Genomic DNA, 25,133 nt, shown 5'->3' on the forward strand with positions numbered 1-25,133 from the left:
AGAATGCACTAAGGAGATGAAATTTCAACTAAGCTTAATAAAAATTCATGGGAAGCTTCGATTTTCAATTAAGAAACTTCAATTTTCAACTTAGTAAAGTTAAATAAACACAATTAACTCTACGAGTTACCACATAAAAAAAAAAAAAAAAAAAACACTTCATGGTATGAAACAGAACATATACCCATGAAAATATGTTTGTATTTTGCAGGTTGTTGACATTCTTAACTGTGGAGTAGTTATGGTTGCGGTTGTGGCTGTGTCTCATCTTCAATTGCCAAAATTTTCTGCTTCCGAGTTAAGGAATTTTTGTGATTCATCATTGTGAAGTTGAACTCTTGTAGGTCTTGTTTACATACCCAACGATACCCGCAACTCTTCACCTCCATACCCAAACATTCATCCCCATCAATGTCAAAACTGAGTAGTTCAAACAATGGACCTCCAAGAACTTCAAACTGGATTTCTTTAAAATAATCATAGGACTCTCGAGGGACGTAGATTATCCATAGGTGACTTGATTTGGTCATAACAAGACCTCCATTGAGAATGACTGGAACTCTCAACAGTTTCATAGGACGATTGAAACTAACTTCCATATTGGCCCATGATAATAAGCACTCTGGATGACGTTCCATTGTAAATACTGCACAACATACAAAGCCAATAATGATATTATTGTTATTGTCATGCATAATAGGAGATTTGTCTATTTGTATTGAATCACCCATGCTCTGATTGTTGATCCAACTTGGTATTTTACTTCCTGGAGTTACAATTTGAATGTAATCAGAGGATTGTGGGTTTGCCTGAATGAATTGCATCATCCACGAAAATGTCATGCTACCGTAACATTCCTTCTCACCCAATTTTGGACAGTTGAAAATGACCAATCCTTTATTCTGCCAATAGTTCTTCTCACCATGATCCCGCACGAGAGTGGTAGCAAAAGGAAGTTGAGGCAAAGATTCCAACAACTTGCAATGCTCCAAATTTAAATATACAAGTTTGGAAAGCTTCCTCAGGCTAGGTAGTGTCACAAAATTGTTTCCCCCTAAATTTAATCTTTCTAGCCAATGTAAATCTTCAATTGCATCAGGAACTTGGCTTAGATTGCAAAAGCTAATGTCAACTCTACGCAAACAATCTAAGCTATGCAAGGATGGCAACAAATATTTGAAGACAGAGGACGTTGATCCATTCTTAAACGCTTTGGAACAGTGTTGCATATTTAGATATTCAAGTGAGCTAAGATCAAATATGTTGTTGGGTATGCTCACTAGATTATCACAATTGTTTAAATTCAAGTAAACAAGCTTTCTTAAAAGTCCAATAGATGGATCCAACTCCACAAGTTTATAACATCCTTCCAAACTTAACCATTCAAGATTCGGGAACTCTCCAAAATCTATTATCTTTTCTCAAATTGGGAAGATGCTGTGACATGAAAAACCAACAAAAACAGAGTTGTTATTTTGATTGTAAGAGTATTGTTTTGAATTTGTTCGTATTTCTAAGATGATAAATATTAATAATAACACGATGCTCAGTACCTTCTTGTTTTTCCATAGTTGTGTAATGTTGCTTCTCACCAAGATCAATTCTACAAGTTCGTTGGGATGAAAATTTGATGGCAAACACTTGAAAGGATATTCATTCCACTTAACATATCTTAATTTGTTTGAAAGACTCAATGGGCTTCCTGAGATATGTCCACAGTGCCTGATGATGAGCAATCTAAGATTACTCATTTTTGACAAGTGTTCAATGTCCACCTTTTTATCAACCAAAACAATGGCCTCAACATGCTTTTCCTAAAGCAATGCAAAAAATAAAAGAAAAAATAAATTACTTTCACTATTTATAGTTTTTATAAAAATGGAAATATTTGTTTTTATTTCTGAACAGCATCTTTACCATATTCTCCAACACAACATTGTAGAGTTGTTCTGCGGACCACACCCTGCTCCACTTTCTTTGCTCTTTGCTTGAATTTTCTTGCACAATTTTTCTGCCTAGCTCTTCCAACAAAGAATGCATTATAATCACTGGACCCTTGTCACCAAATAGATCCACAATTCTTATAAATGATTTATCAATGAGAACTCTTAATCCAATATCAGCATGAAATCCACAACAATTTAGAATGTTTTTAACTTCTTTCTCAGGGCAAGGCAAATTGTTGAAAAAACAAGCAATATCAAGAAACATTTCTTTTTCCGTCTCCTCTAGCCCATCAAAACTTAATTGCAGCACATCCATGACATCTTTATCTGGACTTTCTCTTAATCTAGCCAATGCACTCTTCCATTCAGTCACATTACGATCAAACAAAAATGAACCCAATACTGTAATTGCTAATGGTAGACCATTAGCATAAGACAATATCTCATCTGCCAAATTTTGGTAATTACTCATAATAATTTTCTCAGATTTGAAAGCTTTTCTACAAAATAACTTGTGAGATTCGGTCCAATGCAAAAGTGGAACTTTGTAAACTACATCAACTCCATTCTTTCAATATATGCTCATCTCTAGAAATAATAACGATTCTACTACCTGCACCTAGCCATTCACGATGCACACCTATTTTTTTTAGTTGTTCAACTTGTTCCACATTATCAAGAATCAGAAGGGCCTTTTCATGACGTAGCCTACATCGTATCAAATCAGTTGCACTGTAATGATTGCAAATTTGGTTGTTTTCTATGCCGAGAGTTTGAAGTATGATTTGCTTTTGTGCATGGAGTGGACCATCATGTGATCTACAAATTTTGTTTACGTCATCGATGAAACAGGATGCACCAAATCGATGAGAGATTTTGCCATATAAATCCATAGCAAGGGTTGTCTTCCCTATTCCTCCCATCCCACAAATTCCTATAGCACGAACACCATCAACCGAGTCCAAAAGTAAATGATTTTGTAATACTTCTATCTAAGTCTTTTGAAACGAGTGAAGATTTGCAATCAAGTATATTCATTATCTTTTGAACAATCTTTTTAATCTCTCCAGCTTGTGGCCTGAAAGTTTAAAAAGTTCTTCAATAACATTATATATAACGTACAAAAACAAAACAAAAATTATTTAGTTTGTCCTCCAATTTTTTTCTTCTAATTGTACTCCAAATATTTGTTCTAGTTCTAGAGGAAAAAAAAAAAGTACTCTTTTAGTTTCTATCCTAGACTCGTGCACCGTCCCTTCACCTTATATTTTCTACCAAAAAAATAAGAAAACTATAAATTACTTACTTATCATGTAGATCCCAACCAGAGATACTCCCCACTTGTTTTAGAGCTTCCCTCCATCTTGACACCATCTCAAAGTCTTGTTGGTATCTTTGTTCATGGTTCGCAAAGGCTTCACAATAAATCCCACTTTGCTTTCGTACCTCAGAAGGATCAACATCATAGAAAATAGGAAGAACATGTTTTTTGGATCCATGAACGCATTCACATATCTTCTTTAATTCTTTCATGCACCATGTTGAGGAAGCATAGTTCCTTGAGAAGACCGCAACGTAAACCTGAGATCCTTCAATTGCTCGAAGAAGCTCAGGTGCTATGGACTCACCCTGTTGAAGATTAGTGTTATCCCGAAATACAGAAATGTTTTTAGTTTCAAGGGCATCAAAAAGAAAATCAGTGAAATTGTTGTGAGTATCTTCACCTCTAAAGGTGACAAACACATCATAATGATTTCTTCTTGAAGAAGTAACAAGAGCTGAAGATGAGCTGCTGCTGATAGCCATCTCAATATACGAAGTGTTTAGAGGATTGGATATGGCAACGTGAGTCTTTTTTTGGTTACAATATGGCAACGTGAATCTATCACTTCAGAGAAAGCATATATTAATATTATGAACAATGAACTTCAAGTGTAGATTTCGTGGCACTTTCTTTACAATAATTGATTGGTTTACTGGTCAATCACGTGTTGGAACAAGACCTTCTTGGTCGAGCTGGACTGTTACATGAGGCAGAGGAATTGATAAGGAAGTTGCCGGACCGAAAGAATGAGACAATAGTTGCAATTTATGGATCTTTGCTTAGTGCCTGCAGAACTTACGGCAATACTCATATGGGTGAAAGGATTGCTACAGCACTAGCAAAAGTGAAATCCGGCGATTCAAGTCTTCATTCACTCCTTGCTAGCATTTATGCTTCTGCTGACAGATGGGAAGATGCAAGCAAAACGAGAAGTAAGATGAAAGATTTGCATATCAGAAAGGTGCCAGGATGTAGTGCCATTGAGGTGGATGGCAATGGAAGCCCGGGAGGAGTTGGGGACTTTTCCAGTTTTCGGTCCAAAATTGGTCTGCCTACATGAGATGGGTGAGTGGAGGAGAACTCCTCAAATATCGCCTAATGTAGTTTCCTACTTCTATGAGAATTTGATTCTATAGACGAAAGAGCAAGATTTGAACACCAACTTCTATTAATTTATACCTCACTCTTCCTACTTCGGATGATGCTTATTTTTAAATACAAGCTCACAGACTCAGCAGATCACCAGCTCTTTGCCACCATTGCATACTACTTCGTGTGTCTTCACACAGAATTCCAGATTGTTTCAATATCGTGTAAGGCATCTTTTCCTCATCTTTATCATGTCCTATAATGGGTGTGCGTGATTCAGACAACTTAGTGGATCTAATAAACAATCAGAAGATCAAATCCAGTTAACAAATTACTTTTATGAAGTACTTTTAAGTCTGGTGCTTGTAAGGACTGAGTGTTGTGAAACAAAGCACAAGCTGTTGAAGATGTGTTTCTTTTTTACCCTAGTAAATTTGTTATCACCTTTCTTTAAGATGCAACTCATATTTTTATCCCTAAAAATAGGCTGATCACTTCATATTGAACTGCCTCCCATATTTTCTCTAATTTAAAAAAAAAAAAAAAAGATTGTTTTATACTTAAAACTGTATTCATTTCTATAATATAAGTTGTTTCATATATTTAGACATTTTGTTCTTTTTAAATTAATAGGCTATTATGAAAACAATATCATTCAGTTGTGTTTCATAAATTTTTCACAGTTAGAATATTACTTCCATTTTATGCTTACAGTAGTGAAACAATTTACTTGTTTCTTCCCAACATTTAAAGTGAATAAAATAAAATTGTGAAAATAAACTGTTATCTGTTTCATTGGTATTGCTTAAATCATCCTTTATTTTTCTATTCACTCTTAGGTGACTACTGAAACTACTACTCTTAATATTGCTTTGTTTGATATTTAAGAAGTGAAAATTTTGATACTCGCACACTTTGTCATTCTTTTTTGTTCATTAAACGTAGTTGGTCCACGAGTGTGGATCTCAATGGGTTCTGATTTGGATCTGCCTGCTATGGAAAGTTATGCTGAAATCTTGGAGATGTTTGGTGTGCATCATTTTAATTTCCCTTGTAAAGGTGTTGTACTGTATAAAATTGTTTATCCTGACGTAAATGTACCTGAATCAAACTTTAGGTGAGAATAGTTTCAGCACGCCGTACTCCAGAAACGATGTTCTCTTTACGCCTTGTATGCTGTGAGTGAGGGAAAAAAGTTAATATGCTGGTGCTGGTGGTGCAGCTCACTTGCCTGGTAAGTTCCTTCAATTGTGCTTTGTATTAATTTCCTCAAAGACCAATTGTCTTGGTAACATTAATTTAAATCAGGTTATAAATGCCATTGGGATGGGATATAGAATCGAAGTCCAAGATCTTAAAATGCAATAGAACTGAAAATATATATTGCCTTTCTGAAAGGAATAAGTTACATGATAAGTTGCTGAAATGAATATGCTTACAGTTACCGATGATATTCTTGAAGAAAGACTTATTTTAAAAAGAACCAATCGACATGTTTTTTACAAACTGCCAGAAAATACAAAATTCGGAAAAATAATAATCAAATTATAGTTTCATAACTTGATGTGTACAACCAATTAGCACCTGGGTAGTGAGTAGTTACAATTCAAGGTGCAGCATTTGGAATTTGTGCAGACAAGACTCGGTGACGATACTCTCCCAGAGCCCATATGGGAAAGATGTTTCGATATGATGAGTAGTTCAGGGTACAATTCCTCATAAATACTCCGGTTATCTCCTGTAGTTGCATTTTTTAATTTGTTATCAACTTATAATTAATTAATGAATAAGAATAGTATATAAGATTGATGGAAGGAGAGAAGTGTTACACTAATTACCTGTTGTGGGAAATCTCCATCTTCCATCTGTGAATTGATTATTAACTTCATTCCACGGTGTATGGGTGTAGGATCTATATCAGCCTTTTTGTAACAAAAACATTCATAATTAGAAAAGCGCATTTATTAACATAATTTATAATTACCAAGAGGCAGGAGCTAAGCTAGCTTTATTTTTCACAATACTAACCTGCCTTGCACCGATAAGGGACAACAAAGCCCACGAAGTTTGAACTAAATTTGCACGGTTGTCTTCTAGGTTTGTATATACCTATTTAAATTAACAAGGAAAAACAAGTGAGTTCTCATTCAAAGCAAAATGAATATACAATAATATATATACCTTGTTTTGGCTTGACAAATAACTTTCTCCCCACCCCCCATTAGGAAGCTGCTTTGACAATAAAAATTGACAAGCTTTTCGCAAGGAAGGACTGTTACGGTAATTCTTTCCACAAGCTGTTAGTCCCTCTACAGCAAACCAAGTGCCATACGTATAGCAAATTCCCCAACAGCCGTACCTGTGGAGTAGTGTATGTACTAATTATGTCTATCTATACTAAATCATGAACCAAACAAAAATTAAAGAAAGTCTCATGTTTAACACAATAGATCATTAGGTGGTGTATAATAAATAGAGAGTAGAAGATAGAATACCAGGATCCATCAGGATTTTGTGTGTTTTCAATGAAATGAATTGCTTTGGAAAGGCAGTGATGTATTTCCTTAGCTCTATGAGTTGGGTGTAGCTTTGTGAAGAGATACAGGGCTTGCATTGCAGAACCAGTGCACTCAACATACCTATTAATTTCACAATGAACACATATATGCAGTGAGAAATTTATATGTGCTTCAACAATGAATATGTATACACACACATATATGTTTATGATTGATGTTGCTATATATCTTACTCCCTCTCAATCAGTGTGTCTTCAAAGAATTCAGTTGGATTGAATTTCTGCAGCAGACATGCATGCATAGAATTAGTTGGTTGTCATTCTTACAAACTTTTCTTTTATATAATAATATGTTTGTCGAATAAGAGTAACTTCATAGCATACCTCTAACCAACTGTAAGCATTTTGAGGTTCCCAAGCAGAGAACCCGCCATTACTGCTCTGTAGCGAGAGGATGACATTAACAGCATCGTAGAGTCGCTCTGTTTCCAATTTTTCTCCAACAAGATCAGTTGGCATTTTTGACAACAGGAGTGCGCCCTGCATGTGTTTTCATGAATATCATGTCATGCCATGTATGTATATTTTGAAAAACCTACAAAAATAGTTAACATTTATATATGACGATATAATTAGTAAAACCTTGAGTCCTTCTGCGGTGCAGTCAGAGACTTGCCAACCTTGGTCATGCATTGAGAATGTCCACGATCCTTTGCATATGTGTCTGTACATTGCTTTGAACTCACCGGATGGATTTTCAACTACCTGTGAGGCCTTCAGGAAGTCATGTGCTTTCCGAAGTGTAGGACCATACTCTTCACTCACGTTACAAGCAAGTATTGCTTGTATAGCAAATGCTGTGTCCCACATTTGACACCCAAAGCTCTGCATTCATTATTATTATTTAACAACTGTTAATTTTAGTGGAGTAATATTATACCATGATTAATTTATATTAAATTACTTGAGACTGAAAATCTGATTCTATTATATGGGGAATGCATGTATATGTACACATGAGTCTCCTATTCAGTTCCAATAATTGAGAAAGAATCAACTAAGAAAGGAAAGCTAAAGAAATATAATCAAGGCATAATAACACAATATCCTAAAGATACTAATCATATTTATATATCTTAACAAAATTAAATGAAATGTCGCAGGCCTTAGTTGGTCAAGTGAAAAAAATACAATATTAACCTGGATTTTCAAGCCATCTTCTGCAAGCCAGAAGTAATCAGGGATTCGAGCTAAATGAAGTTTGTATGCCTCTGAGTTCGGGTTTTCAACCCAACGCGCTATCAAACATAAAACTTTCTCTACACTTCCAATGCAAAGGTATCTACTGTTCTCATCCTCGTAACGCACATGATTAATTGCGATTTCTAATGCCTTCTGTCTAAGCTTGGTGAAAGGCCAGCAATTCTGAAAAGGCTCTCCCACATGATAAAGAAATCCCCATAACATATCTTGAATCATAGGATGTGGGTAGTACAGATCCTCCTGAAATTGCATACCCTTGTCAGTTTCATATATCTATATGCATGTATGCATCAAATAAAAAATTGTATACATATCAATTAAAGATAGAGATATATATATAGATTGGTTCCACACACGTACAAACCTTAGCAATAGTATTCCGAGCTTTGTTCCAGTTGATTTGATCATAAGTTTGATTGTACAGTTCTTCTCTTAGTGATTTGATTAGGTTAGTGATAGGGCCCACAAATTTCTTCCCATATAGATATGACATGGGCATGTAAACTAACCGACAGTAGCACAACATTTTCCCTGAATGCATATTTAATTTGACCAAGGCATTAGACAAGATAATGGTTGCATATAGAAGCTAAGTAACCCAAATTAATGTAGGACCTAGATAGATATGCACCTGGATGAATAGGGGTGAATTTTGGTAGAAACCAGAACTCTGGTGGAAGTGGATTGCAGCCTCGCCACTCATAAACTCCAAGTACCTATATACAGCGTGGTTGCTTATTCTGATGCATATTTCTCTAGAATAGAATGCACTGCTGTATATACAAAATGAATGAATTAAATTAATTTACCGTGACCCAGAACTTTCCCCACGATGGAATAGCCACTAAACCACCGTGGTCAAGGATCCAATTTCTGCATCTCTCCATTGCCTTGTCTTCACCATCTTCAGGTCCTTCTCCAAGTAGCCTCAGTGCAATATAGCTCAATGCTGATCCAAACATTGTGCTATGTCCCTCTATATGGAATCCCCATCCACCATCTTCGTTCTGTCACCTCATCACAAATGGTATCGAAATAACTGATTGAGTGATTATTCTATGAATCTTGACAGTATATGACTTTCTTGCTACTGCCTTCCATCATTTTATCGGTGAGTTTAGGGACACTAAAATAATACTTACTAGACAAAAGGGGTATTTTGTGTGAATCATATGTGGAAATTAATGCAAGAAAATCTTAGGTTTTCAAAATGCAATTAAGAAAAGGGGATTTCTAACTTGTGCATCGCCAACCACAATTCACATATAAGTTATTACTGAATAATAAAATGGTGAATATTGTTTTTTCTTGGTACTACCTATTATGATGCTTTCTTTGTGATAGAATGTAAAGGATGTTTATTTAGGTTTAAGAATTTTCCCCTTGTATTTTTTAGCAATTACTCAATGAACCTATTTTCCCTGAAAAAGTAATAAGATGAACCTCTGTATATTCTAAAGCTGCCCATAGAGACAGGCTACATTGGCAGAAACACGTATAGTTGCATTCTCTTTCATTTGTTTTGTTTACGATGTTTATTTGTTTTGTTTACGATGTATATCTTTGTCTATTTCAGTAACAAGTGACATCAAAGCTTCATTGATACCATGTTATATGGAAGAGATAGTATCTATGTTACCGATGTGAAGGAGGCAGAAGCAACATGTTTGATGCTGAGCAGGGGAAGGGATCCTCATCTAAAGGGAGGTTTGCCTCAATGAAGTGCTTATTTACAAGTATATAGCAAGGAGTAGGGGGAAGGAGTCAAAGTAGAAAAGGAATGCAAATGTGATGGTGAGGCATCTGCCAGTGTCAACAAACAATTATAGTTTTGAAGAGAGGGATCAATGGTCATGATGTTTTGTCAACTTTCCTAACTCAAACTTGTTTAAATGTTTTTCATTCAGTTATGTTGAGTCTATTATTATCCCAGTTTGTTAGGATTACAATTATTTGTTTCTTTTCAGGATCTTTATTTGATCTCAATTATTTTGAGGAAAAATATATTCTTATTTAGTATAGAAGTAAAATGCATGATTTACATAATACCTGATGATTATATAAATACCGAACAATTTCCTTCTTATGTTGAGGTCCTAAAACCTCATCAAGGGATCCTGTAATATAGAGGGCCATTACCTGTATATACAAATATCAATACGTCCAGTGGTCATCAATATCAGCAAGTACCAAGTAATCTCTCCGGTTTTATATATAAGAAAAAACAGGATCAATAAAAATTGATGTATTTGATATTTTGTTGACCAAATTTTCTCTTTTGTATAAAGATCAGAGAGTTTCAACTGAAGATCAAAGGGACTTCACTCACCAATGGTTGAACGAAGAACAAAGGGCCAGCAGATTCTGCAGGCCAGTGACCATCATGAGCTTGAATTGAGGAATAGAAACTTATAGCACTTCTTATTGTTGTAATCAATGCTTCCCCTGTTATGATATCTTCATCTCTCAGTTTAACTGCTGGTGGAATGGGGCTACATTGATTCTCTTTTTTTAGCTGCATGTTGGTCAATATTCAATCACCATATTTAGAAATGACATTGGAAATTAATCAACTGTACTTCTTACGAACTGCAACAAAGTTTACTTTTTTTTTTTTTTTTTGAGGAACAAAGTTTACTTTTTAGAACTACAAGAAAGTTTAACAAAAAAAAGTTTTTTACTACAAGGCTAAAAAAACCGTTTACAAACTAGTTTTTATATCTCCTAAAAAAACTAATTTTCTCTATCTTTTCAAAAACGTCTTCAATTTTCAATACAAATAACACATGTAACAAACAAATAAGAATAAATTTAAATATTTAAAAAATGTAACAAACACACTATGAATATATATATATGTTTGTTTTTTTCTTTATCATTTAAACAATGTAACAAACTAAATGAGTATATTTATATTAAATTTTTTATCATCCTAATTATACCCTTAAACAACTTTTTTATAATAAAGATTGTTGCTGGTGTTATTGAAATAAATAATCATGTTTAATTTGTTTTGTTATAACTACAAAGCAACAAACATTTATATTTTTAGTTTTAATCAAAATCAAAATTTCATAAAAAAAAATAGTTCATAATTTTCAAATTTTAACGCAGTAAAAAGAGCGGAAAGACGGGCACGTGAGTGCCCATCTTTTCGCTAGTTATTATAAATGCAAAACTAATTTTATGTTTGATATTATGTCACGTATGCAGAATCACGAGTAATCATTGTAATTTTTTAAAGGAGAATTAGTCACTTTAATCCCTGAATGAAAAATGAGTAGTCACTTTAGTCCCTAAATGCAGAGAAATTGCAAAACAATCCCTGGATATAGACTCTGTTGGTCAATTTCAGGGACTAAAGTGACTAACGGAGTCTACATTCAGGGACTAAATTGACTAATGGAGTTTGCATTCAAGGACTAAATTGACTAACATAGTCTACATTCAGAGACTATTTTGCATTTTATCTACATTCAGAGACTAAAGTGACGACTCCTTTCATATTCAGTAACTAAAGTGACTAATCTCTCTTTTTTAAAAGCTATAAGATATAACTTCTGTAACATTAAGGTGAAAGCAACATACACCGAATGAAAGCAATGAAAGTTGAATTGATAGTGCAACGTGATTGTAGCATGTAGGTTAGTGCCTCGGTTTTGTTTTGGCCCCTCTCAACTTTCGAGTCTGGGTCCACCCCTTACTATATATATCTCTTCTACAATTCTTCAAACCTAATCTAATCTTTTCAATAAAAACAAGATGTTGAAGTGTTTTATGGTTTATAACTAACGACTTAAACCGTACGTAACTTTACGTGCCAAAATGGTGAGAAAAAAGACCTGCAACAATACTAAAAATGATGTTTTGGAGAATGATGTGTCATCACTAATTAACTATAAATCAGACACGATCTAGTTAGTCTAGGGGTGTACTTGCACGTAATCTTTATCCTATGAAGTCGATGGTAAGTACTAAAAATGCAGAGATTACATACTTTTTTTTTTTATTTTGAAAGAAGATTACATACTTGTTTACTTCAATTTCTTTCAAGTAACGCAATCTAGTTATGTTATGTAATCGTCTTAACGTAAGGTATTGAGGTAGTTTCCTATTCTAATTGTTGATATTTTTTTTTTTTTGAGAGGTGTTGATACTTTTTTTGGTCACTATAGTTTTACATTTTTTAGGAATTGATCACTATATTTTAAAATTAGGTTAATTATAAGTAAATGCTTCCTATAAATATCTATAATTTTGTTTTTACTGCTAGAAAATAAAATTATACTTTTTAGTCCTTGTAAAATTTTCCATTAGCATTTTAAGTCTCCGTAAAATTTTCTATCAACATTTTTAGTCCTTGTAAAAAATTTCAGTCTGAAACTTTGGTCCCTAAAAAGTTAAAGGAAAATGTTAGAAGGATTAAAAAGTGTGATTTTATGTAGGGACTAAACTTAAAAGTTTGTAATTTTATATGGATTAAAAACATATTTAAAACCAAGATTTTCACAAGCCACCGTATATATTCTCTGCTATTTATTTGGTCTTGTGACTATGGAAGAATAGCTCCAGTTATGTAGGCTGCTGTTATTCTGCCTGGTGTTGTTTTGTTTCAGTTTTGGCTACAGGGTGCACTGTTTTTATGCTACTGCCATAGGCTTTTGTTAGATCAGTGGTTAGCTTGTTTTTGCTTATTTGGTGGCTTCTGCCATTTTCTCCCATGTCCCGTCTGCTCTCCTTGAGTTGATTGGATTCTTTAATAATATTAGTTGTTCAAAAAAAAAAAAATACTCCACTAGCCAGTAGCTATCTAACGTATCAAAACTAATTACTTTGATTATATATCAAATTTTAAAAAAAATGCTAGCAAATGCTCTAAAAACATTTGATAAGATTTTTAAAAAAGAAACTTTATTTTAAAAACGATGCATTTAATACCTTGAATTTATCATTTATTTTCATTTTTAACATCTTAACAAGTGTCCTTAGATCATCGTTTGTTAGCATAACCCATCTTAAAAAAGTCATGTTAATTTCCTTAAAAGAAAGTAGTTACATTAACTATATATTATCAAGTAGTATATATGATTTATATATGCATGAATCCGATTTAAACTCTGGATTTCCTACTTATTCATGAGTGAATTTGTCGCAGCTACTTGATAAAAAAAGAAAGCAGCAAGATTTAAGATAATAGGTGTCAGTCTCCTATATTGATACTCACCATGTATCTATAGGTTTTAATAGATCATAGACATAGTAATGAATGAATACCTGCATTCTCATGAAGAGGTCAGAACTTTGTTTGATGGAGAATCTGTTTTTGGTGAATTGATTGCGTAGCCTTTCAATCTCAGCATGTTCTTCTGGTGTTCCTGCATTTGGATCAAATTCCCAGTGTTGACGTCCTATGAAGTTATTCACAGAAATCAACCCTTCTCCTCCTTCTCCTATCTTCAACTTCCACATCTTTTTCTTTACTCTATATATGTGTTGATAATTTGGAAAAGAAAATGAAAAACCTTAATAATATTAACGACGCCTTAATTATTAGTTTCTGCCATGGCTCAAGAGTTGTCTGTGTATATATATATACTCACAGTCACACGTATATGTGAAGCTGTGAATCATCGAGTACTATTCAGTAAACCAAAAAGGACTGCATGGAGTAATTAATTAAGATTCAATTTATACTATTAGAGTAAAATGATTGATTCGATAAGAAGAAAGATATATTCACCACCAAAAAAATATAGTGTTCCACCACCAAAAAAAAAGAAGAAAGATATATTGACAAAATGAAGTATTAGATTTTATATAAGATATTAACTAGTAATTTCTATGCATTTAAAATGTTTTTTTTTTTGACACAAATGCATTTAAAATGTTCTGACACTTGCTGACAATCAAAACGTGTCAATAGATATTTGGAGAGATAGTTAGTGCGGTCGAATTGATTTGAGATCCGGGAGTGTGCTCATTTTCAAATTGTAAGGTCTGATTTTCGCCGTGCCAATTTGAATGAGTTAATTTAACTTTTTTTAAAAAAAATATTTATAAAGATATTTTAAGAACTAATTTAAAAACACAGCATATCATAAAATGATTTGATTGAATACATTTATAAAAAATGTTTGTATTGTCACTAATGTGTACAAATTAAATTCTTTAAATAATTGAAATAAAATTTCAAAAATATCTAAAATTGTATTACAAGTGTGCAAGCTAAATGGTGTACATTACTATTATAGATAGATCAAGAGGAGGGGCATTTGTAGGTACTGACCCCTTCCCTAAATTAAGCTACGATCTTGATGTTATAAAAACCACCATTACTTACCTTAGATTAGGTGTCACTTAACCACAACATAACAATGTTACCACATCATATTATAATATCGTTTTTTCTTTAAAAATGTCATCATTCAAATCTTTTTGTGTTGTAGTAAAAAAAAATATTATTAATATTATTTTTAAATTCGAAAAAATAAATAACATCAACAAGGTTTGAACACCATTTCATCATTAAAATCTCATAAGACTATTCCAACTATAAACCAAAAATATCATAAGACTAAGAAATTAATATATAAAGTTGGCTCCTTACGGTGGCATTTAACATGGAAAAGGTCAATCATTTTCCACCATGGGAAAGTTAATTTCATCCATTATATCAAATAAGAAATACAACCATATCATACACTCTCAATACTAGATTTTATTGTCTCTATCATCCATCATCATCTCTCTCCCTCATCCCCACCAACCCACCACCAGCAACAGTGCAACAACATCAACGGGTAGATTATGCTCCTTATTGTCTTATCATTTCCATTAATTTATTCTAACTAATTTTCAGTCAATGGTTTAATCATGTATTGGTGGTGGTGGGTTGGTGGGGATGAGGGAGAGAGATGATGATGGATAATAGTGACAATAAAATCTAGGCTAAAATATGCTTTTAGTTCCTGCAAATATAGCCAATTTGGGTTTTGGTCCCTGTAAAAAAAAAACTTTTGAAATCAGTCCCTGCAAAATTTTTTTGTTTTTTAAAAAAGTCCCTGGGCACACTTTCTTGCTTATTTGGCAGGTTTTTGCTTAGGTGTCACTTGCTGACTGTGTATAAACTGTACACGTGGCATTAATTTGATTTAAATAAATAAAAAATAAATTAATAAATCAAAAAATGTTTTTATTTATTTTTATAATAGATTTTGTTTGTTTTAAAATCATTAAAATAAAAAAGGGGAAGAAAGCTTTGAAACCCAGCAAACATATATGCAGCTTCTCTTCTCATACCCTTCCCCAATAATTCCATAAATCATTCCATTCACTTTTTAACCAAAATCCATATTCTTCGACATCAAATCACAAACAAACAATTCCTTCAATTCTTGTACTCCCTACTTCAAAACTTCTTATAAACCATAAAATTTTACTCTCCTTTATCAATTTTCTACAATGGCTTCTTACACTGTTGTGTTGATGCTTGTTGCCACACTATTGGTTAGTTCCACCATTGCTCAATCTCCATCCTCATCTCCCACCATATCCCATGTTGCCACTCCACCCAAATCCTCTCAGGCACCATCTCCTTCCGCTGTGTCACCGGTGGCATCTCCTCCAGTACCTGTGAAAAGCGCTCCCTCTCCTTCACCGTCTGCCATCAACTCTCCACCATCTCCTCCTCCTGCTTCCTTTGACTCTCCCGCTCTCTCTCCTGCTGTTACTCCATCATCGATCTCTACTCCTCCTTCTGAAGCACCTTCACCTTCTGATAACTCCGCCGCCGCTCTGAACAGATTCACCTTTGCCGGATCTGCTGCTGCAGTTGTTTTCGTTGCAGATTCACCTTCACAGATCTTTGCATTTCTGCTCCAATTTTCTGAAAATACCCAGGTTTTGACTCTCGTAGTGGTTCGATTCAGTCCTCTCCGGCGAGATCTAGTCGGTTTCTTCTCTTGTCTCGTTTTTTCAAACTTGTTCCGTTGACGTGTTGTTTTTGAGTTTCAAACAAATTTTATTTGTGTTTCTGTCAGCAACATTTGGTAATGTATGGTACAGAGAGATGCAGATCCGAAACATAATCTGCCATGTGTACCTCTTTGTTCTTGTTGAATGATGAATTAGTTTGGATGAAGAAAGAGGAAGAAAAAGATGAAGGGGAGTTGATGAAGAAGAAAAACGGAATCTGGTTATTTATTTCGATTAAAAATTAAATGTTTTTTATTTTTAAAAACTAATTTTCTATGAATTAAAATGATTTTTAAATATTTAAAATAATGTAAAATGCCACTTTTGTGCCACATGTACAAGATAATACAGTCAACACCTGTCACATATGCAAAAATGGGCCAAATCATCAGTTAAGTGGGGCTAAGGACCTTTTTAAAAAACAAAAAATTTTGCAGGGACTGATTTCAAAAGTTTTTTTTACAGGGACCAAAACCCAAATTGGCTATATTTGCTAGGACCAAAAGCATATTTTAGCCTAAAATCTAATATTGAGAGCTATGAAGTCCGGATACTCCAAAATGGAGACGTACCCGTATTGGATACGTATCGGATACCGATACTGTACGGATACTCGCGGATACGTATCCACGAAGTATCGGAATTGATTATTTTAATTTTTAATAAATATTTTATCGGATACTTATGAGATAATCCACAGATACACAAGGATATTTCTAAGATACTTCACAGACACGTATCTTACGTTCCTGCTCTTGTAACAAAATAAATTTTTAAAAGTTGTAATTTTTAAAAAATAATACATGTGATCATAACTTTTAAAAAAATTATAACTACAATTTTTAATAAATTACAACTTTTTTAAAAAATAATACAACAAAATCATCTAATTATTTCATGAAAAAAGTTGTAAGATACGTGTCTGTGAATAACTTTTATTTATAATTTTTATAAATAACTTTTAAAAATTTATAAATTACAACTTTTATTCATTAAGGGTGAATGTCTAACCATTAGACAACTTGACAAAAAAAAATTGTCTGTTAATATTTAATTAAATTGAGGCCCTTACTTTTGCCACCCTATTGTCTTCTCACACACACTATTTTTTTGGAAAATTCTTTGGGGGATTTTTTTCGAAATTGGATTATTTTTTACTTTGTTTTTTTATTGTTTTTAAAAGCGAAATTAAAAACTGCTGAAACGGAAAAGATTCTAATTGCTGCTAATATATAAACATATTTCGGATTCTATAATACTACCATAGTTCGAAGATTCTATAATCTGAACAAAGAGTGTTTGGGAGAAAAAAAAATAGGATGCGCAAAAAACTTACAAGGTAAAAGAAGTAACAATTTTAAATTGATAATTAAAAAAAAACTAACAATAGTCCCAGCACATCATGTGCATTAAGTTTAAACCTAATTGAGGGTACGAAACATATAGGGTGGGGAAAATTTAAAAGGGTACAAAACAAGAACCATCAATCTTAAACCTTTCCTCAAAAAAAAAAATCAATCTTAAACCTATGAGACTTTCTATGAGACCTTGCTTATTAAAAATAAAAAAATCCGATTTTAAAATTATTTGATCATATCGTTCCGTAACTTGCCCAAAAAATAAGAAAAAAAATCAAGAATAAAGACTCTTTATAAGGGACTTCCTATGGGACTTCGCCTATCAAAATCTAAAATTTTATTGTTTAAACCTATTTTTTATTTTATTTTTTAATTTTTCATATTCTCAGAAAAAATCTGAATTTTTTTTGCATTAACTTTATTTGATTTTTAGAATTTTTCGTTGCTATTATTATATATATTTTTATTTATTTGAAAGATTTTATCATTTTTTTAATTTGTTTTTGGTTGTTTTTAAAAGCGACATTCAAAAGATATTCTGATTGCTGCTTACATATAAACATATTTTAAGTTCTCTAATATGAACATAGTTCGAATATTCTATGATTCGAACAAAAAGTATTTTAACGGAAATATAGGACGCAAAGAAATATATATAGTGTGAAATATGTAATGATCTTAAATTGACAATTCAACAAAAGAAAAAGAAAAGAGTAAATTACACTCCCCCCTCAAAGATGCTTGAATTACACTTTCCTCCCCTCTTATGTTAAAATATACACTCTCCTCCCTTGAAAAATAAAATTTATACTCCATTCCTTTATAAGATGCTTGAATTACAACCTTCTCCCTTAATAATTAAATATGTACTACACTTTAATCTATTTAAACATAAATAAATATTTTTATGATATATTTTAATTTTAAACCACCATTTAAGAAAACTTAATTCATTTCTTTATAATTGAAATGTCAATGATAATTAAATTTAAATATTTTGCTACTGATTTGATAATTTAGAGTATAAAATTAACTTTTAAATTGTCTTTAGTAATTTTTCACATATTTTAATTTTATTTTTGGTTGTTTATATTTTATAATAGGGTTTAAAATTACATGTTAATGAAATTGTGAATAAAAAATAGCGAAAAATATGTATTCAATTTTTATTATATTAAAATAGATCCACAATACTATTTTTTTCGAAGTGTGTTAGATTATTATTTTTTTGCTAGATTATTAGAAATTAAAAAAATTAATATTGAGGGAGTAAAGTGTAGATTTTAACATAAGGGGGGAGGGGAATGTAATTCAAGCTTCTCTTAAGGGAAGAGAGTGAAAAAATTTCAAATAAGTTTTGAATAAGAGGGGAGGGGAGTGTGTATTTTAACATAAGAAGGGAGGGAAATGTAATTCAAGCATCTTTGAAGGGTGATGGGTGTAATTTACTCAAAAGAAAAACTAACAATGGTCCGAGCACATCATGTGCATTAAGTTTACGTTATTGATCTTAAAAGGTATTAAACAAGAACCATCAGTCTTAAACCTGCTAACAACTAACCATTAAGTAACTAGTTGGCTCAAGAAGTAAACGAACTTGAATTGAGGTTGGGTTTTTAATATTTTAAATTAAAGAATAGGAAATTTTTTATTAATTAAAGTGAAAGGAGTTTGAAATTTGTATCTTAAATTGAGGTTGATGGGAGCTGTTTGGGTTCTCCAATCCGTGCAGGTTATGGTGGTTTATTCCGAAATAGCGCAAGGTCCTTTCTCTCAGGCTTCTCCGGTTACCTCCCAAGATCGAATTGCATTCTTCTGGTTGAACTCACGGCTATCTTCAAATGTTTGAGGCTTGCTATGGATATGGGGCTGGAAGACTTGGTTAGCTATGGATATTGAGGAGCGTCATCAGATTCTGACTTCGTTCTCCATCTGATTGCCCCTCAGGATCTTCTCAACTTGCTTAGAGCTGATGCCATGGGAACTTTGTTCCCTAGAGCTTGATTTGCTGTTTTTTTTTTCTTCTTCCTGCTTTCTGTTTTTTCTTTTTCTGTTGTTTGTTAGCTTTCTTACCAAAAAAAAAATTGAGGTTGAATTGATTTATTTGATTTTATTTAGATAAAAGAGATTGAATTGATTTGGGAAGGTTTATCTTTCAGAAAATAAGTTATCCAAATGTTTTGAGTGAAGATTGAACTGGCAAGATGTTTAAATCATGATTCAATCATTTTTATCGGCTCAATCTAGATTGAACCGATTAATTAATAAATAAATAAAAATAATTTAATTTTTTTTCTTTTTTGTGGTGGCCGTCTGGCCAAGGTTTAAACTCTGGATCTTGCATATATTATGCATTGTCCCTAATAACTGAGTTATGTTCAGGAGGACAAAAAAATAAAAAATTTAAATTTCATTAGTAATTGATGCAAGCCATAATATATTAATAAAATTCATAAATTTCATAAACAAATATTTTTTTAAAAGAAAATCATAGCACGTACAAAATAAAGTTCGCAAGAAAATAAAAACAAGATTGTGTTCTTTAAAAAAAAAGATAGTGATTCAATTTGATATGCGATTACGATAGTAATTAAAAGTTTCACCCTATAGTTCTCACCAACAGAACCAAATTTAGTTTGATCGACCAATTGTGATTACGATTACGATTTGTGATTCCAATATTTTTTTTGCGATCAGTGCTTCTGCTTCTGCGATTCCAATATATTATGTTATAATATATAGTACCCATGATGGTTTCAACTACTGTGCACCGATAGCAAAAAGGGACATTGGCTGAATACGTGACGTCCAATTACGATAGTGCAATTGTGAGTCTTTCAGGCTTTTGCGATTGCTTCTGGTTTCTAAATTGCTCGATTAAGGTTTCCGGTTGCTGTCGGTTTTCTCTCCGTTGTGAGAGCTTTTGTGTTTCTCTTCTTGTAAGAGTTTGTGGTGTTGGTTTTCTTTCAAGCGTGGGTACGATGACTGAGATAAATTTCGAAGACTTGTCACTAAGTGATGATGAGGGACTCGGTTTCGACATTGAAGAGGAAGATAGTTCTGAACATGATCCTTGCCTATGTTTGGTGGGACATTTTCTTGTCAACCGTCCAGTTCGCCTTAAGGAGATGAAGATACGGATGTCTGAGGTGTGGCGACCGGTGAAGGGGGTGGCGGTGAAGGAAGCGCAACCAGGGCTATTCTTGTTCCAATTTTTTCACAAACTGGATATGGAGGAGGTACTGAAGGGTGGTCCGTGGACATATGACAATCATTCTTTGGTTCTGGAAAAGCTGTGAATAGGGGTGTCATTAAAGGATATATAGTTGAACTATATGAATCTCTGAGTTAGGGTTTACAATTTGCCAACTGGTATGATGAAGGAGAAAGTCAGAATGGGGTTAGGGAGCTATATTGGAGAGTTTTTGGAGTATGATGGAAATAACAATTCTAGCTTCTGGCGTGAGTATATGAGGTTGCAGGTGAGGTTTGATATCAGACAGGCATTGAAGATAGGGAAGAAGATCAAGGCGAATGGGGGTGAATTGTGTGTGGTGAATTTCAAATATGAGAGGTTAGGAACCTTCTGTTTTGTGTGTGAGGTGCTAGGACATAGCGAGAACAAGTGAGAGGTTAGGTTCTCTTAGCCAGACGTTACAATTCCCAAACGGTGGTGAAACGCTATTAGGGCAGATCCATGGAAGCCGGGGGGAGGGAGTCATCACAGTGGTTGCGGGAAGATGGGGGTTCTCAGGCTAATGTGGAAAAGGAGGGATGTAGGAGAGCCGAAACAGATGGGCAATATGAGTTCGGTAGGCAACAGGCGTCTCCGACTTCTGTGGAGAGGATGACCACGTCTCAGGTACTGGTGGGTAAGCATACTAGTTCTACGCTTGTGCCATGTGGGGCCAGCAATGGCGTGAAGGAGTTAAGGCATGTAAAGGCTCCTTTATTGACTTTGACTAAAGATATACGGTCGGGTACATCATGTTCAGTCATTTCCTCAACTATTGATAACCAAAACCAGGTGCATAGTACTAGTGAGAATGAAAATAATGCAGACATGGAATATCTGTTTCAGAGAAAGCATATGCGAGAGGACAAACAACCTGTCGAGGATTCCACAAATCAGACACTTCAGCATTTTTTATCGACACGTCCTGGCAGCCAGGACTGCCGGGACCAATTATTATTTTGAGTTGGAACTGTCAGGGATTGGGTAGCCCGAGTGCAGTTCCAAATCTTCGAAACCTGGCTCGGGGACACAAACCAAACATTCTTTTCCTATCTGAAACATTGGCTAATAAGTGAAACATGGAAAATATTCGTGTCATGTTGGGATATGATTCATGCTTAACAGTTGATGTGGAAGGCATGAGCGGTGGGCTGGCAGTGTTTTGGAATGATGTTTCTAATTGTCGTGTGTTAAATTACTCTCGAAATTTCATTTATCTGATTGTGGAGGATAGAGAAGCTGGTGATTGGAGGTTAACTTGTTATTATGGCTTTCCTGAACGTGCGCGTCGTCGTGATGCTTGGTATTTACTTCGGGAGCTGTGGTATATGTCATCTCTTCCATGGTGTATCATTGGGGACTTTAATGATTTGTTGTCTCAACAAGACAAAGCTGGTATTCATCCTCATCCTAATTGGTTGTGTACGGGTTTCCGTGAAGCGCTTGAAGATTGTGCCTTATCCGATATTAAATTGCATGGTCACCCATTTACGTGGATCAAGAGTCCGGGTACCAATCGAGTGCTGGAAGAAAGATTGGATATGGCTATGGGAAACTCTGCATGGCTGCAACGTTTTCCAGAAGTCAGACTTACAAACTTGCTTACTTCTCACTCAGATCACACTCCAATACTGCTTGATACTATACCTAAGGTTCGTCAGAGGTATAATTATTCTTTTAAATTTGAAAACAGTTGGCTCCTAGAGGACGATATTGAGGAGGTGGTGGTGGATGGCTGGGGTGGTACTAGGGGGTTGAAGCTCGGTGATAGAGTTGTGAATTGTTCTACGAAGTTGCAAAGCTGGGGTAGGAGGAAGAGAGTTCGGTTTAAGGAAGAAATTAAATAATGTGTTCGTATATTAGAGGAGCTTCGTGCCCAGCCGAATGGTATGATGTGTACACAATATGTCGAAACTCGGGCGAAGCATGCTCGACTACTTGTACAGGAGGAGGCCTTTTGGAAGCAAAGAGCGAAAATGCACTGGTTGAAGGAAGGGGACATGAATACTAAGTTCTTTCATACATCTGTGGTAGCCTGTGGTAAAGTGAAGAAGGTTAGTAAGCTCCGAACGGATGATGGGAGGATTGCTACGTCTCAAGAGGATATGTGTATTGTAACACCCTATTTCTATTAAAGCGATAAAACACGCGAATAATATAATTATTCAAGAAATAGACGTCACGTCATCAAACAAAATTCAAAACAACAGGCATGTATAAAACCTCAACAGTCGCAGCGGATATAAACCACATACTTCAAGCATACATTCCATGATAACAAAATACATAATTAAAAAGTTCTCCAAGTCCCGACAAATGGGTAATCTCCAGTAAAAAATAAATCCAAAATAGATAATCTAGAGTAATCACAAACAGACACCTAGATCAGAGCCTATCCTAGACTCTAAACACACGATAGCGGAGAAAGCTCCCGCTATCCAAGCAACCACCGAGCAACTCACCAAATCCATTAATCCTGCACAACATCTACCCATCCATACAGACAGGTAGGCGGTCAAAACCACTGGGGGTAAGCTTTACATCAATCATAATCAATATAAATAGTTGGACATAAACAAATCAAGTCTCAATAATTCACAGAAGTAATTAACTTTCATAAACACATACAACCATTCCAGTATTCAAGTATGTACACATCAAACACAATTATCACCAACAATCATCATTCACAAGCAACATATACGACATCATGCCAATATGATATGCACCTACTTGACACATATATGCATGTGGTACCATATCAACAACCATTAGATGCCAACCGAACATCTTAAGTAAGAGTACACCTCCTCTTACAAACATGTAAAAGTACACCTCCTTTTACGTTTCTCATATGACTCAATATGATTATGATGCATGGACATATGACAACGACCCAATAATGCAAACTTCCAACATAAACAACCACCAATGACAATGCAAAAGTACACCTCCAATTACATTGACTAATCCAACAACAATTACATTATCAAGTATTCATGTCCACACATTCGACAATCACAATTCAAATAAGAGTCTTCACCATGTTATCAACAAACACCAACATCGATTGCCACATATACATTAATCCACAACAACTGTAACACCCTATTTCTAATAAGCGGTAAAACGCGCGAATACATCAGACATATTCTAGAAATAGATGCTACGTCTTCGAATAAACCACAAAACATACATGCATAAAGATCATGTTTACATAACATAGCAGCGGAACATACATATAATTCATAAACATCTCCAAGTCTCAAATAACAAATACAAATGTATCCTCCAATCTCAACAACAATAACATCTCAACTCCAAATACATAGTCAAAATAAAAACAACATGCAAGTACTACCCTAGATCAGAGCCCTAATCTAGACACTCGCATAGATAAAAGAGGAACTCCACTCCTCGGCAATCATCAACCAACAACTAAGCGTCTTGCACTCCTTCTACCCGTCCATCCGGAAAGGTAGGTGGTAAACCACTGAGGGTTAGCTTTACATCATCATAATCAAAAAGGTTTAAATAAGAACATTGGAGATGAAAGAACATATTCAAGAATAACAATTCATACATGTATTCACAAGTATTCACAACATTCATATCGTTCATTATCATCACTCCAAGTTCACCTCAACAAGTGTATTATACACATATCACAACCTCACCTTATCAATCAACAATTAACAATTCAATTCACAATTACAATTAGCAAAATCAACCACCAAACACATTTCAATGCAATTCAATTCACCAACAGTTTATGCAATGACTCTAGACTCATCTAGATGCATGTGGTACCAAAACACCTCAAGGTCGTCACCTTCGATGCAACAAAAACATAATAATCACCTCAATTGGATATAAAATCCGCCACCATCAGTCTTGGATATAAAATCCACCACCATCAGTCATGAATGCATGAACATATGACTCAACTACAAATGCATATGTTCACACAAACAATAATCACCTCACCATCACCAATATTTGTATATATGCAATCAACAACAATTCACCACCAATTTAACATATATACGATCACCAACAACATCCAAAAATCACACAACATGTAGTTGTCACACAAATACGCCACCAATTTTCTTCACATGACATATAACAACTCTCCATAGAGGATTCACAATCAATTGGTTCACAAAAGTCATCTTTAATCGAGTTCGTCTCTCAAAATCACAACATTAAATTAATTGAACATTTAATTCAAAACCAAGTAAACCAGCTCAATTGCCTATGTCATGTATTCTCACAAGTCACATATATGTGCAGTAGAGGTTACATAAGCATTTCATCGGCCAAATGCGACTGATTCATGAAAAACTCAAAGTTCGTCTCATTTTCTCACTTTTCACAAAAATTCTCATTTTCAAAGCAAAACAAGTTCAAACTTGACGAAACC

The 25,133-nt window shown here is 34.2% G+C and overlaps 3 protein-coding genes, 1 long non-coding RNA gene and 1 pseudogene across 6 annotated transcripts in view; 2 read left to right on the forward strand and 3 right to left on the reverse strand.

Annotated features, from left to right (window-relative positions):
- The window catches only part of EMB2726 (elongation factor Ts family protein), a 70,376-nt gene that overhangs the window by 3,978 nt on the left and 41,265 nt on the right, over positions 1 to 25,133 (reverse strand). The window lies entirely within an intron of this gene.
- On the reverse strand, positions 185 to 3,824 carry LOC146918485 (disease resistance protein Roq1-like; annotated as a pseudogene). The gene is made up of 3 exons (XR_015016228.1): positions 3,253 to 3,824; positions 1,918 to 3,024; positions 185 to 1,814 (listed from the first exon to the last, which is right to left on the reverse strand). The product of XR_015016228.1 is annotated as a disease resistance protein Roq1-like (transcript).
- On the forward strand, positions 3,947 to 10,186 carry LOC146918486 (uncharacterized). Its single transcript, XR_015016233.1, has 3 exons — positions 3,947 to 4,583; positions 5,477 to 5,593; positions 9,717 to 10,186. It is a non-coding gene; the product is annotated as an uncharacterized LOC146918486 (long non-coding RNA).
- On the reverse strand, positions 5,714 to 13,704 carry LOC146918487 (lupeol synthase-like). The gene is made up of 15 exons (XM_085720131.1): positions 13,415 to 13,704; positions 10,470 to 10,655; positions 10,190 to 10,279; positions 8,950 to 9,147; positions 8,772 to 8,856; positions 8,505 to 8,671; positions 8,078 to 8,380; positions 7,520 to 7,762; positions 7,262 to 7,417; positions 7,112 to 7,158; positions 6,855 to 6,998; positions 6,541 to 6,718; positions 6,388 to 6,468; positions 6,198 to 6,281; positions 5,714 to 6,097 (listed from the first exon to the last, which is right to left on the reverse strand). The coding sequence occupies exons 1-15, from the start codon at positions 13,607 to 13,609 to the stop codon at positions 5,966 to 5,968; spliced, it is 2,289 nt and encodes a 762-aa protein (XP_085576257.1). The 5' UTR covers positions 13,610 to 13,704; the 3' UTR covers positions 5,714 to 5,965.
- On the forward strand, positions 15,450 to 16,176 carry LOC146918488 (uncharacterized). The gene has a single exon (XM_085720134.1). The coding sequence runs from the start codon at positions 15,602 to 15,604 to the stop codon at positions 16,130 to 16,132; it is 531 nt and encodes a 176-aa protein (XP_085576260.1). The 5' UTR covers positions 15,450 to 15,601; the 3' UTR covers positions 16,133 to 16,176.

This window comes from Medicago sativa, chromosome 6, assembly GCF_051527215.1.
Source record: "Medicago sativa cultivar Bolivia chromosome 6, Bolivia_mono, whole genome shotgun sequence".
Lineage (NCBI taxonomy): Eukaryota > Viridiplantae > Streptophyta > Magnoliopsida > Fabales > Fabaceae > Medicago > Medicago sativa.